Source organism: Monodon monoceros, unplaced genomic scaffold (genome assembly GCF_005190385.1).
Source record: "Monodon monoceros isolate NGI ecotype Baffin Bay Population unplaced genomic scaffold, NGI_Narwhal_1 Super_Scaffold_8, whole genome shotgun sequence".
NCBI classification, from domain to species: domain Eukaryota; kingdom Metazoa; phylum Chordata; class Mammalia; order Artiodactyla; family Monodontidae; genus Monodon; species Monodon monoceros.
In genome coordinates this window covers 68,295,392-68,311,636 of record NW_021703785.1, presented here as the reverse complement: position 1 = coordinate 68,311,636, position 16,245 = coordinate 68,295,392, and the positions used below count along the sequence as shown (strand labels likewise).

Genomic DNA, 16,245 nt, shown 5'->3' with positions numbered 1-16,245 from the left:
GGAGAGAAGGGAGACTGGAGATTGAGACATATGGGCATCCATTCAATCAATTATGACTATGCAATGAAACCCCAGTAAAACCTCTGGACACTGAAGCCTGAGTGAGCTTCCCTGTTGGCAGTACTGTGTATACTGTCACACATCCATGCGCTAGGAGGGTAAAGCATCCTGCTTGCAAGGGAAAGGACAACAGAAGCTACACTGTCAGCATCCCCCCAGATCTCACCCTACGCACTTCTTCCTTTGGCTAGTTCTGAGCTGCCTCCTTTTGCTATAACAAAAACTATAATCGGAAGTACAATGCTTTCCTGAGTTCTGTGAGTCATTCTAGAGAATTATCAAACCTGAGGGTGCAGTGAGAACCCCCAAATTTACAGCCAGCTGTCAGAGTGAGGGTGACCTGGGGACCCCCAAATTTGTGGTTGGCATCTGAAGTGAGGGCAGTCTTGTGGAAAACTGACCTCAACCTGTGAAGTTTGGCCCAATTTTGGGTAGCTGGTATCCGAGCAACTGCATACTCCTGTAATTCAAGCCTGGAATCTAAGAGTCATAAAACTTGTTCCTCTCCCTACCCCTATAAACCATCACGTCATAATGTTATCACTTACACCTTTTAAATACCTCTCACAGATCCACTCATTCTTCATTGGCCAAATAACGAACGCCTTTGTTCAGGTCCTCATCGTTTGGCTAGACTATTGCAACAGCCTCCTGATCAGACTCCTCTCTGTATCCATCTATGCCCATCTCCAATCCAGCCTGCATACTGCTGCCAAGGTGATCTTCATACATTTGCAAATTACCCTCTTGCTAAAAGTGTACAGGGCTCGTCATGATACATAGGTTATACCTACCATTCCAGCTGTTTTAAAACTCCTTTAAATACCTATTTTATCAAGGCCTTATTATTTCTTTTAAACATTGTTTTTAAAGTTATAATAAAGGGGAAATTTATGGTAATATGGTCCCCAAATTAGGTAAATCTATAACAAACAGTCTATAAAAGTTTTTAAGTTGTGAGAGGCAATCAAAATGCCATGGGTGTTCCAAGCCATTTATGTAAACACACAATTTCTCCTCCTCTCTACTTTTAGGCACATCAAACAAGGAAGAGGTATTGCGAAGGTAAAAGACCTTCCCAGCTAATTCAGAAGGGCAAAGTAAGATCATGCTTTTATTTCACTCTACCAGTCAGAGTAAAGAAAGAGTCTGCCTATGGCTAAGACCAAAAAAAGTTCCAGGCAGCAGCTGTTGGAAGGGTTTTTAATATGCTAAAATGAAAACACTGAACTTAGGAGGAACTAGTCCTGGGCAAGCTAAAAAGATATAAACATTCTGATTACATCTGAGAATTACACCAAGCCTAGATGAAGTGTTCAAACTAATTAATTACTGAGAAATACGCCGGCTTTTAAAAAGATAATTTATTTGATCAAACACTTATTCTATGACTATGCACTATTACTATTTAATTTGCTTGCTAACTTTATTTTTTTTTTTTTTGATACGCGGGCCTCTCACTGTTGTGGCCTCTCCCGTTGCGGAGCACAGGCTCCGGATGCGCAGGCTCGGCGGCCATGGCTCACCGGCCTAGCCGCTCCGCGGCATGTAGGATCTTCCCGGACCGGGGCACGAACCCACGTCCCCTGCATCGGCAGGCGGACTCTCAACCACTGCGCCACCAAGGAAGCCCCTTGCTAACTTTTTATTTACAAAAACAGACATCTAGAAAATTCTTAAAACTCATCTCTAGCTCAGCGCCCCTGAGGGAAGTGACTCTAAAGACTATAGTTCCACCACTCCAGGCCCCTCTCCTGCCAGGCAGAGGCAGCATATCGCAACCACAAATCCAAATCCAGGTACCTGAGGGCTGCCCAACCTCCCCCAACCTTTACAAACCGTGTTAATAAACACACAAAGAAACTACAGTGCTGCCGTTCTTTACCATGCAAGCAGCAGTTTTATACCTATATTACTTCAATAAATTCTCACCTTCCATGGCCTTCTAATCCCTTTGAAAAAGTCAGGCATCCACATGGGAAGAACAACAGCTTCCCTTAGCAACTTCTTAGCTTCTTCCAGATCTGCTATGTCATCCCTTTGTAAGAAGAGCAAAGTTTCATGCTTATTCAGGGACATCTTTGATTTATGATCAATACCAATTCTTTTAATTTTTTTAATTATGAAATTTTTCTTACATTAAGAACATTATTCTAATTTTTACTGTATAAAATGATCAGTGAAAACATATTGCAATTATAAATTAGGACATGTTATTCAATTAACAACCTTTGTCAGTTATGTCCACATCAAATTAGTCTGAAAATGTCTTGGTTATATTCTGGAAGAAGAACTGTCCTACCAATTCTGCACACTCATATTACGGATGAGGTCATAATCAGGAGATGAATGGATAACAAGACAAGACTCACACCAAGCCAACCTACAATCTGTTTTCTCCACTACTGTAATTCAAGAACTTAACAGACTAACCAATGAATGCTAGGATTCCTAGAGACAATGTCTCTCTCAAGGGCTTCCACCAGATCCTTATCATATGCAGCACCATCAAATCTTGGAATTTCACCATCACTTGCACCGTCTTGCATATTTTTCCTTCCCTGGGGACAGGTACAAAAAAATGCTGATCAATAACAAGATAATTTTAATTAACATCATTAAGCTTTCAAAATATTGCAATGTAACCATTTTAAATGGCTATTTTTTTAAATACTGCTTGCTAATTACCCAAATGCCATCCTCCCCTATTTAATTCATCAGAAATAGATGAACTGGCCAACTTTATTAGGCACTTCAAATTTACATTCTTGAGGGGACAGTTGCACGTAAGAGGGAAATGAGCTAGATACCTCTAAATTTGCGGATGCATGGGATTTCTACCACCACTAAAAAATACTTGAGTATTAACACAGAGGAAGAAAAGAAATCAATTGAAAACCTACTGCATGGCAAGAAATCTCTCATATATTATCTCATTTAATACAACTACCCTACAAGGTAGGTATTATAACCCTATTTTTACAGATAGGGAAGTGGGTCTCAGAAAGTTAAGGAACTTAAGTTCACAATTATTAAATGTCAGAGTACAGATTTTAACTCAGATCTTCCTGACTCCCCAGATCCATGCATTTTCACAGCATCAGACCACCTCATGCCTGGCTGAGTCAGCTTAAAGCTTAAAAGCAGGTTATGGTGGAGAGGGATAAATTAGGAGGATGGGATTAGCATACACACACTACTATATATAAAATAGGTAACCAGCAAGGACCTGCTGTATAGCACTACACAGTACTATACTCAATATTTTGTAATAACCTATAAGGAAAAAGAATCTGAAAAAAATATATATATATGTAATGTGTATAACTGAATCACTGTGCTGTACACCTGAAACTAACACAACATTGTAAATCAACTATACTTCATTAAAAAAACCAAAAGACTAGGTTATGTATGGCAGAGCTATTCTCCTAAGCATCCAAGAAAGAGGCAGCGATGAGGAAAGAGGTGGCACTCTGAACGGCATCTTACAAAGCCTTTTCCCTGTCCCTGTAAGTACCCACTCAGGGTTGAGGGTTTCTTCCTAGTAAGGTCCTTGGACCACATCATAAAGTCACTGTAATGACAATGATAAAAGGACCTTTTAAAATAGTATTATTAGGACCATTAAAGCAATCACTTTACCCCAAATTCTTTATTTAATAATATAGTAGCTTTAAAAAAGAATTATATGCTATGGTTTCTATGGAGTTCTGCCAAGATTTACTCGGCTCTGAAGAGCTTTAAATGAAACATGCTCAGCTGCCAGAGAGAGTTCAACCACTGGAACTACTTCAGCAGACAGAGCCAAGCACCTCCCCAGAGCTTCAGCTCCACAGTTACTGTTAATGTAAAAAGGAAAGGAAATATGGTCCAAAAATGAGTCAGTTTCCTAAGCTTCAATCTGAAGAGAGAGAACAGGATGAACCTCTCCTACCACACTCCATCTGAGATAAACCATAAACTAGATCCTAAGTGCTGAGAGAGGCCTAAATGGCTCCCTTTGGGCAAACACTCTAGCTCTTTAAGCCACTAGGTAAATGACCAAACAGTACTCTGGTGACTTGACCCCAAAATGAATAATTTACTGTCCCTGGGTAGCATGGCAACAGAATTAAGCTAAGTTTTCAGAAAGATTCTTGTATTTCAGATGACAGATCCCAATACTGACACTTAAAAGGAATAAACTGCTGGCATGCCTACGCAACAAAAATAACATCAACAAATTTAAAATAAGCACAGCCTAGAATCACATTTTATAATAATGATAGGCCAAGGCTAGTCGCATTCAAACAAATCACTGGGAACACTGTGTAATCATTTTAAAACTGTTCTAGAAATAAATCAACCAAAGAATGCAACAGACACTGATATATCTGGGACTTAACAAGCTTTGATATGTCACTGTAACTATTTTATTTATTTATTTATTTTTGGCTGCGTTGGGTCTTCACTGCTGCGCATGGGCTTTCTTTAGTTGCGGCGATCAGGGGCTACTCTTCATTGCAATGCATGGGCTTCTCATTGCAGTGGCTTCTCTTGTTGCGGAGCATGGGCTCTAGGCACGTGGGCTTCAGCAGTTGTGGCATGCGGGCTCAGTAGTTGTGGCTCACAGGCTCGGTAGTTGTGGCACACGGGCTTAGTCGCTCCTTGGCATGTGGGATCTTCCTAGACCAGTGATCAAACCCGTGTCCCCTGCATTGGCAGACGGATTCTTAACCACTGCGTCACCAGGGAAGTCCTGACACTGTAATTTTAGACTTACCAAAAAATTAGTATTAAAAAATATAGGCAGGGCTTCCCTGGTGGCGCAGTGGTTGAGAGTCCGCCTGCCAATGCAGGGGACATGGGTTCGTGACCCAGTCCGGGAAGATCCCACATGCCATGGAGCGGCTGGGCCCGTGAGCCATGGCCGCTGAGCCTGCGTGTCCGGAGCCTGTGCTCTGCAACGGGAGAGGCCACAACAGTGAGAGGCCTGCGTACCGCAAAAAAAAAAAAAAAAAAAAAAAAAAAAAAAAATATATATATATATATATATAGGCAGACAGTCATTTTAATATGAATGTCCAAGTGGTGGGGGAGGATTTGATAAACACTACCAAGGGAAAGGAAAAGCTGCACACTTATCTGGAAGTAATAGGAATCATAGGATTTTAAGAACAATAAATATGTGACCATCTATGTCCAACACATTCAGTTTCAGATCAGTGAATGAAAATACATTACCTGCCCTCACTGAGCATCCAGTCTTGTGGTGGAAACAATTAACAAGTAAACAAACCCAAAACATACATAATTATAAACTGTTAAGTGCTATGAAAAAACTGAATGGTCTATAGCTATAGCTATGGTCTATAGCTATTTACTATAGCTAAAAGGTATTGAGCAAAAAGAATAAGTTGGAGAGATGATCAGAGGCCAGCTCACTGGGCCCGTATAGGCCATGGGAAGGAATTTAGATTTTATTCTAAGTACACGGGGAAATTTTTGAAATGTGCTAAGCAGGGGAATGACAGGATCTGATTTACATTTTAAAATGACCCTGCTAGCTGCGATATGGAAAAAGGATGGGCTGGAGGGAGAAGGAAAAGCAGAAAAACAAAGACCTATTGCAGTAGTCAAGGTCAAGGCTCTCAATTCACAGAAGAGGACAGTGTATAAAGCTAGTCAAAAAAAAAAAAAAAAAAAGGTTCTGAAGAACCTAGGGGCAGGACAGGAATAAAGACACAGACTTAGGGTGGACTTGAGGACATGGGGAGGGGGAAGGGTAAGCTGGGACGAAGTGAGAGAATGGCATGGACATATGTACACTACCAAACGTAAAATAGATAGCTAGTGGGAAGCAGCCACATAGCACAGGGAGATCAGCTCCATGCTTTGTGACCACCTAGAGGGGTGGGATAGGAAGAGTGGAGGGAGACCCAAGAGGGAGGAGATATGGGGATAAATGTATATGTATAGCTGATTCACTTTGTTATACAGCAGAAACTAACACAACAAAGTAAAGCAATTATACACTAATAAAGATGTTAAAAAAAAAGAAGCTAGTCAAAGGACGTGCCCTAGCACCCAAAGTTTCTCAATGGTAGAAATGAGACCTGAATACAAAGTAAGTACTACAAAGAAGATTCTAGAACTTTTTCAAACCAAAATGGTGAGGTTACTAAACAACAAATTAAGGAAACTAAAAATAAATAATATATTTGGTTATATTGGGAAATCACAAAATGGGTGACAATTATCCTTCATAACAAATACTCAGATAAATTAAAATAGGGATATCAAATATAAGTAGTAGCTCTGGTTTCAGTTAACCAACTAGATTAACTACAACACCTAAAAGAAGTTTAGTTTTCAGGCAATAAAGCTAACCTCACCCAAGATATTATTACCTGTAGAGTTTATAATAATAATAATAGCTGCAACATCACTGAAATGATCTTAGAAATCTTTGCTTAAATTTTCACATTAATTAATTAGCAAAAATTTGATTATTAGCATGAAGGCTGATATACTTTTTCCTCAATAAAGCGAAGTATTTTAGCTTCTTTTTACGAGTATCTAAATTACCCATATCAAAAAGTTTGTTTATGATCTTTCATTAGTATACTCTTTGAGGAAGATGAGAAAATTAATGACCAACTCAATATTATAGAGTCAGTTAATGACACAGATTGGCCTAAAATGCAAATAATAGTTTTTATATTTCACTGTGTGCCATCTAAGAGAAACATGCTCAGTTACTAGCTCTGGGTCTTACATTTTAAGAAAAATGTTGACAAATAAATTATACCGAGAGAAGAGTAATAAAGGGTTCAAAACCCATGTCATATGGAGGAAGCTCAGGGACCCTAGAGACATTTAAGCTGAAGAAGAAAATGTTAACGGAGCAACACAACCAACTGACCTCCTTACCTGTATGTACTCTATATTACTCCAAAGGAAAGAACCAGGACCAGTACAAAGTGACAGAAGAGGTAAATTTCAGATCGACAAAAGAAAGAATTTTCTAACAATGAGTCCATCCATCAAGGGAGTCATCTCTCTTGTAGGTAATGAGCTACCCGATGTTAGAATCACTGGCTAATTAATAATAAAAACCACCGGCCCCCAATCACAGGGATGTCTGAGCTGAATGATAGCTGACCTTTGGTTCTTTGGGTAAAGCCACTGCCTCTCACTTGCCCACTTATTCATCTGTTTCCTGACTTCAACAGCCCAAGGCAAGTGCAAAATTGCTTGGAAATCTCATTGTTTCTCTCTTTTTTTTTTTTTACATGATCTTTATTCTGTATCATACCTGTGTTAGTTCCCCACTGTCATGTTACCTTTACAGCTAACACTCGTTTACAGCTTGCTATATGCCAGGCACTGTTCTAAGCACTTGACATAACAATCTTAAAGGTCCTATGAGTTAGGTACTCGTATTATTTCTACCTCATAGATGAGAAAACTGAGGCACCAAGAGCTTGAGTAAATTGTCCAAGGACACACAGCTAGATCCTAGGCAGTCTGGCTTCAGAACCAGTGCTTTCAACCCCTTTGTACGCTATGGCGTAAGGCTGCACACTTTGGGCTACTCCTACCGCAGTGTGAGAAGCAAACACAGGAAAAGTTAGACAAGATCTCTAAACTGATATTTTAGAAATAAGACTTTATTATTTACAAGGGAAAGTACGTTGATAAATGCAAAATGCTTACTAATTTCAGTGTCATGCCTTGCATTGGAGTGTTAATACAAAATATATTTAAGTTGAAATAACGAATCCATAGCATTCTGCTTACTTATCAATAAATGCATTCTTGCAGCAATATTTATGAATACTTACTCTGTACCAGTCACTATTCTAGGTACTGGGAAATAGCAGTGATCCAAGCAGACAAAAATCCTGCCCTCAGAGGCATACACTCACATTAGGGGACACGACATACAAACAAGTAAAACACAGTAAAACATTTAGGGACAAAACAGCAAGTAACCACTTTACTATAATCTAATGCAATAAAATTTAAAATAATAAAAATAAAAGCAAAAACCAGCACTATTAATCAGCTGCCATGAGAGAAAAAATTTGTGGAGTGATTTAATATCCAAAGGACAGAACAGGATATTTCTCAAAAACAGTCACTGATAATACGAATGGCCAATAAACATATGAAAGAACATTTTTTTTTTTTTTTTTTTGCGGTACGCGGGCCTCTCACTGTTGTGGCCTCTCCCGTTGCGGAGCGCAGGCTCCGGACGCGCAGGCTCAGCGGCCATGGCTCACGGGCCCAGCCGCTCCGCGGCATGTGGGATCTTCCCGGACCGGGGCACGAACCCGCCTCCCCTGCATCGGCAGGCGGACTCTCAACCACTGCGCCACCAGGGAAGCCCATTAAAGAACTTTTAAACTCAGAAGTTATCAGATAAGTACACAATACATGGTAGATATGCTGGTAAAATCACAATGAGATTCACCCACAAGAGAGAGACAATATCAAGTGTTGGTGAGGATGTGGAGCAACTAGAACTTTCGTGCTCTGCAGGCAGACATGGAAATTGGTATAATCACTTTGGAAAACTATTTGGTGTTACCTACTGAAGTTTAACATATGCATAACCTATGGCCCATCAATTCCACTCCTAGGTATATGCTCACTAGAAAGGTATATATGCTCACATATATACCAAAGGATAAGTACAAAACTATCCAAGGTAGCATTATTAATAATAGTTTCAAACTGAAAGCCATCCAAAAATTCACTAATAGTAAAACAGATTCAACTGTGGTATAATACTGTATATTAATGAAAATAAACAAACTTCAGAGATATGCAACAGGATGGCGAAATCTCACCAACATATGTTGAGCAAACAAAGCCAGACAAAAAAAGAATACTTACTGTACGTAAAGTTTCAAAAAAGGTATAACTAATTTATGGTATTAGAAATCAGAATAGTGGTTATCTTTGGAAACAAAGTGGCAGAATAGTGGTTACTTTTGAGAAAGAAGTGTCAGGGATCAGAAGGGATCCTGAGTATGGCTTCTGAGGTGCTAAATGTTCTATTCTTGACCCCTGAGTGATAGTTACATGGATTACATGGTAGTTACAGAGGTTAAACGCAGTCAGCCGAAGCGGACTCTTACTGGTTTGTAAGAGCCAATTATTAAATTTGCAGGAATTTTTCTATAAAAAACAGCCATTGATAAAAATTAAATTACACAAACAGAATAAATTATATTAAAAACAGAAGTGGTAATTACTCAAAACTCCTCACTTCTAACTATTTAACTATTACCTATGCACTTAAGGTTACTTAAGTCTACTGTGTCTACACTATAGAATGGTAGGCTACTACCCATCTTATCTTGACTCTGAGTTCAGTGACCTCATATTGGTAGCTTGAAATCCATCATAGTGAAAGTATTTATACCAGAGAAACCAGAAAATGCTACAAAACAGGGCTTGATTTCTTGTTTTGTTAACTGTCTAGACTTAAAGTAATGGGGAAAATGTTACATTTAAAAGTGTGTCATTTCTATAGTTGTTACAATGTAAATAGCACAAAAAATGAAGGAAATAATTTTCCAGTATTTGAAAACCGTGATCTGATTCATCAAAGCTGCTCAAGTGATTGATCAATGAGTGAAGTTCCCACATATGTTTCTGTTGTTTCGCTTTCATCTGACTCATTAATAAAAACAAAATATCAACCAATATCCTAACAGAACTACCTTCCTAATCTCTGTCAACTGCAACCATAGGTACCTACATTTGCAAGAGTTAAGCAAAAAGCAGCAAAGGCATTCAGTGAGGGTCCATTGGCTCTATAAAGTTTACACTAAAGAGTACTGTATATTTTATTATTTGTAAATTATATGCTGCGCATCCTTTATATCAGATTTATAATAAATTTGTGTGTGTATATGTACGTGTTTATATACACATACACTTTTTTTTTCCTTCAGAAAACTAGTTATTAAACGTTTACCAGTACACTGCTGGTTAGATGATCATCATTCATCAAATATACCCTTATAATGTATACACTTTTCTTCAATAAAAAGATTTTTTTAAGTCACTGTTCACTTGTATAACCACCGACCAACAGTTCTCAAAAGAATACTCTAGGGGCTTCCCTGGTGGCGCAGTGGTTGAGAATCTGCCTGCCAATGCAGGGGACACGGGTTCGAGCCCTGGTCTGGGAGGATCCCACATGCCGCGGAGCAACTGGGCCCGTGAGCCACAATTACTGAGCCTGCGTGTCTGGAGCCTGTGCTCTGCAACAAGAGAGGCCACGATAGTGAGAGACCCGCGCACCGCCATGAAGAGTGGCCCCCGCTTGCCACAACTAGAGAAAGCCCTCGCACAGAAACGAAGACCCAACACAGCCATAAATAAATAAATAAATTTAAAAGAATACTCCAACCCAGTTTACAATATCTCTCCATATCAGACATCCCTACATTTAATCAGAGAAGGAAAATATTCAAAAAATGGCCATTTGTTATAATTCAATGAAATGAAGTCCTTTAAGTTTAATAGCTTTAAATTAAGTCTCTGAAGATGATTTACCATACTTTAATCTGAATTCTATCTAAAAGCACATACAGCTTTAATCATGAGATCATAATGGAAGCACTGCTCATTTCACTAAGAGTTAATTAACCATAAAGCCATAGTCTTATAAATACTTGAGAATCAGAATTTTATTAATTAAATTTATTTTTGGTTTATAATATCAAAACATCTATTCTGTTACCTAATATTTTACTTTTAGACTATCCTTTTTAAATTAAAAAATGCATTTGTTATTTCTATGTATATTTCTACACTGACTCTAGACTTAGATAGTAAAATAAAAATAACCATTTTTCTCAGGTACATTCAAATAAGACTAAAAAATATGGCTGTAAAGGTTAATTTATTCATCTGATTCCCTCTCATCAATAACAATCAACTTGAGGCCAGGAGTCACATATTAAAGTTTGCCTTCCTAGTACCTAGAAGTATGACTAACACAAAGTATGCACTTAATAAAGGTACATTAAGTAAATGGCGTAACAAACTGGCCTCATGATGATTCTGTACCTCAGGGGAAAAAACTGTAAGGCTTGAATAACAGATCACCATACACAGTGACTGCTATTTATTGAAAAAGAGCATTTTTAAGATTGGACCTAACTTGAAGCCTGTTAGCAGTTTAAAAAAAAAAAAGAAGAAAAAGACTTAATCACTCTCAGAAAGTGAACTGGTACTCTGAAAAGAAATAGATATTTGTGATACATTAAAATAAGACAGCAAGCATTTTCAAATAAGAGGCTGCACAGCATAATGGTTAAAAGCTCAGGTATTAGAGTTCAAATCCTAGTTCCACCACCTACTTGCAGTTGTAACTTCAGTGTCTCAATTTCTTCGTACACAGTACAGGGAAAATAACCCTGAGTTCACAGGAATTTGTAGGGAGGACTGGGACAGGTTAAGAATGCTCAAGGCAGAGTAAGACCTGTTGCTACTGCTTTTCTTACTAGCTGCTTCCTCATACAGTTCACAAGACTAAACTAAGAATCCAAAGATACTGAGAGTCTTAAGCAAAACATGTAATTTCTCCTGTCATCTCTTTTTTTAACATCTATAAAGTTAAGTGGCTAGAGCAGAAAAGCAGCTTTCAAACTTTTGACCATGACACAAAGTAATAAATTCATCTTAAATCATGAGCTAGTGTATACAAATATATAACTAAATTTTTACATACTATATAACAAATTCTTTTCTCAAAATAATACTGTCCTTATAATGGGCAATGCAGTCTAAATTTTCTAATCTATTTCATTTTTCTTTTTAAGCTGGTTGCAACACACAAAACTGATTTAAAAAAACCAACAACACTGAGTACCCTTCAGTACTCGATTTCAAATTAGCTTTCAATGGCAATGGATATCTGTCAGTTTCATCTGAACTGCCTCAAACCCTATCACCGCTTCCAGTGAATTTAAGGACTCCAGTGTTCTAATGAATATCTGAGTGCTTACAATGATCATAACTGAACCAAGCACACCTTTCAAATTCTAATGAAGTTTCTATGAGTTTTTTCTTTTAATTGTAATCCCTTTTGTTTCCAGAGTGACTCAGAAAGTCTCTTTTATCTTCAAACAACTGTTCTTTTTCTTTTATTAAAGGGCTTATTTTCCAGTGACATTCTGAGTACTTACATGTGAATGAAGAACAACTAAGATTTAGAAAATTATTTGGAGCTTTTTAAGTAAAAGACAATTTACAATATCCAGAGAAATTTATCTGACATTCAACAAATGCCTGGCTGTTTTGTTCTTTGCTTAAGAATCCCATTTTAAAATCAACATTTATCTATTTTTTCTGGAACTCTTTTCAAATCCAACCAGACTTTTAATCTAATTTGGTAGGGATACTACATAATATGAAAAATACTAGAATAAAGAGGAAAAAGATCTGTGATTCACAAAGCTCCATTCCTTACTCTATGACTTTGGATAAGATACTTTAGCTCTATCTCAGTTTCTTCATTTGTAAAAATGGGGATAAAATGACTGCCTACTACTTGGGATTATTTCATAAATTATTGTGTAATCACTCCAAATGGTACCTAGCAGGGAAGCATCCAATAAACCACGACCAATATCCTTCTCTTGTGTTATGTGAAGGTAAGATAAAGACTGAAAGTTCCTTACCTGGTTCTAAAAGTTTACCTAAAAGCTACTAGCAGAGTGATGGGTGGACTTCAGCCACCACTTCATTCTCTAAACTGCAAACCAAGGTTAGCAGCACAAAAATGAAGAACAGAGGAAGAAACAAAGATGATATATAAGATACAGATTTTTAAGTATCCATTATGCAGCTTTTGGTAATGGGGAGAACCAGTTCAATTTCATCAGCAGGAAAATTTATTTATTTATTAGTACCCCTCACTAATCCCAAAAGGATCTGAAATGGAATCACTTACTGTTTTATGACATAATAGCTTGAACAAATTACAAACATAAAAAAATCTAATTCATTTTCAGTGTCCTAGTGAGGTAGAGAGAATATGTCTTTGGCTCTATCTCCTGAACAGAAATACTCAGAAAACATCAGTTTTATTCCATTATGGTCTAAAAAAACCACAAGGTGTAGGAAGTTGGTCTGTGTAGAGTCCTTACCACTGACTGAAATCATATAGAGTAAAAATATTCAAATATAGTATGTAATTTTTAAGGATAACCATTTGCTATTAGTTATAAGCTGTATTTTCACAATAAATATCACGGCATAAATGTGATGACATATAGAACCCCTAGCTAGGAAAATAAAACTTCTCTGTGGCAATTCAATAACATCCTCATTCATTTATGACATCATAAAGGAAACAGGAAATGCTATCACTAAAAATTAATTTTTGTCTTTTCATTAAAATTAAGGCTAAGAGAAATGTCCGGTCATCCTGGCTCCTTACTCTGAAAAATTATTTTCAGCACATTTTCCTAAAGTCCATTTTAGGACAGCACAGAATTTCTACCCAGTATTATGTTTATTCACCAATCAATTTCCCAGATAAAGTAAAAGTACATACTGAACCCAAACCAAAGGAAATTTTCTCATTAAGAAAAAAAATCTTGTTTTACTCTAAAATTTAAAGATAAACAAAGTTTAAAAAATTTTTATCAATAGTAAAGCGTATCTATCATCTTATTCTGTGAACACTATAGACACATCTACTTCCTTATAAATCTTTCCCCTACAATTATGTTTTCATTTTAATTCAGAATACTAGTTAAAATACTTTTTAAGTTTTAAAACTTTATTTTGAATATTTCTATAAACGCTCAGGACTTCCCTGGCGGTCCAGTGGTTAGGACTCTGCACTTCCACCGCAGGGGGCACGGGCTCGATCCCTGGTTGGGGAACTAAAATCTGGCCCAAAAAAAGCTCCATTTTAGAGGGCAGACAGCAGAAGCAAGAAGAACTACAATACTGTAGCCTGGAACAAAAAGCACATTCACAGAAAGATAGACAAGATGAAAAGGCAGAGGGCTATGTACCAGATGAAGGAACAAGATAAAACCCCAGAAAAACAACTAAATGAAGTGGAGATAGGCAACCTTACAGAAAAAGAATTCAGAATAATGACAGTGAAGATGATCCAGGACCTTGGAAAAAGAATGGAGGCAAAGATCGAGAAGATGCAAGAAATGTTTAAAACAAATCTAGAAGAATTAAAGAACAAACAAACAGAGATGAACAACACAATAACTGAAATGAAAACTACACTAGAAGGAATCAATAGCAGAATAACTGAGGCAGAAGAACAGATAAGTGACCTGGAAGACAGAATGGTGGAATTCACTGTTGCAGAACAGAATAAAGAAAAAAGAATGAAAAGAAATGAAGACAGCCTAAGATACCTCTGGGACAACATTAAATGCAACAACATTCACATTATAGGGGTCCCAGAAGGAGAAGGGAGAGAGAAAGGACCAGAGAAAATATTTGAAGAGATTATAGTCAAAAACTTCCCTAACATGGGAAAGGAAATAGCCACCCAAGTCCAGGAAGCACAGCGAGTCCTATACAGGATAAACCCAAGGAGAAACACGCCAAGACACATAGCAATCAAACTGGCAAAAATTAAAGACAAAGAAAAATTATTGAAAGCAGCAAAGGAAAAACGACAAATAACATACAAGGGAACTCCCATAAGGTTAACAGCTGATTTCTCAGCAGAAACTCTACAAGCCAGAAGGGAGTGGCATGATATACTTAAAGTGATGAAAGGGAAGAACCTACAACCAAGATTACGCGGCAAGGATCTCATTCAGATTCAATGGAGAAATCAAAAGCTTTACAGACAAGCAAAGGCTAAGAGAATTCAGCACCACCAAACCAGCTCTACAACAAATGCTAAAGGAACTGCTCTAAGTGGGAAACACAAGAGAAGAAAAGGATCCACAAAAACAAAACCATTAAGAAAATGGTCACAGGAACATACATATCGATAATTACCTTAAACGTGAATGGATTAAATGCTCCAACCAAAAGACAGAGGCTTGCTGAATGGATGCAAAAACAAGATCCATATATATGCTGTCTACAAGAGACCCATTTCAGACCTGGGGACACATACAGACTGAAAGTGAGGAGACAGAAAAAGATATTCCAGGCAAACAGAAATCTAAAGAAAGCTGGAGTAGCAATACTCATATCAGATAAAATAGACTTTAAAATAAAGAATGTTACAAGAGACAAGGAAGGACACTACATAATGATCATTCCAAGAAGAAGATATAACAATTATAAATATGTATGCACCCAGCATAGGAGAACCTCAATACATAAGGCAACTGCTAACAGCTATAAAAGAGGAAATCGACAGTAACACAATAATAGTGGGGGACTTTAACACCTCACTTGCACCAATGGACAGATTATCCATAATGAAAATAAATAAGGAAACAGAAGCTTTAAATGATACAATAGACCAGATAGATTTAACTGATAGGACATTCCATCCAAAAACAGCAGATTACACTTCCTTCTCAAGTGCGCATGGAACATTCTCCAGGACAGATCACATCCTGGGTCACAAAACAAGCCTCAGTAAATTTAAGAAAATTGAAATCATATCAAGCATCTTTTCTGACCACAACACTATGAGATTAGAAATGAATTACAGGGAAAAAAATGTAAAACACACCTACACATGGAGGCTAAACAATACGTTACTAAATAACCAAGAGATCACTGAAGAAATGAAAGAGGAAATCAAAAAATACCTAGAGACAAATGACAATGAAAACACGATGATCCAAAACCTATGAGATGCAGCAAAAGCAGTTCTAAGAAGGAAGTTTATAGTCATACAGGTCTACCTCAAGAAACAAGAAAAATCTCAAATAAACAATCTAAACTTACACCTAAAGGAACTAGAGAAAGAAGAACAAACAAAACCCAAAGTTAGCAGAAGGAAAGAAATCATAAAGATCAGAGCAGAAATAAATGAAATAGAAACAAAGAAAACAAGAGCAAAGATCAATAAAGCTAAAAGTTGGTTCTTTGAGAAGATAAACAAAATTGATAAACCATTAGCCAGACTCATCAAGAAAAAGTGGGAGAGGACTCAAATCAATAAAATTAGAAATGAAAAAGGAGAAGTTACAACAGACACCACAGAAATACAAAGCATCCTAA

At 37.4% G+C, this 16,245-nt stretch overlaps 1 protein-coding gene across 7 annotated transcripts in view; it reads right to left on the bottom strand.

Moving 5' to 3' along the window:
- Positions 1-16,245, bottom strand: part of KATNAL1 (katanin catalytic subunit A1 like 1) — a 77,959-nt gene that overhangs the window by 22,893 nt on the left and 38,821 nt on the right. For all 7 annotated transcript variants that reach the window (XM_029210437.1, XM_029210435.1, XM_029210434.1 and 4 more), the window contains 2 exons: positions 2,494-2,621; positions 1,993-2,098 (listed from right to left, as the gene is read on the bottom strand). In XM_029210437.1, coding sequence (XP_029066270.1) covers positions 1,993-2,098; positions 2,494-2,621 — 234 coding nt within the window. The remainder of the gene's footprint in view (positions 1-1,992; positions 2,099-2,493; positions 2,622-16,245) is intronic.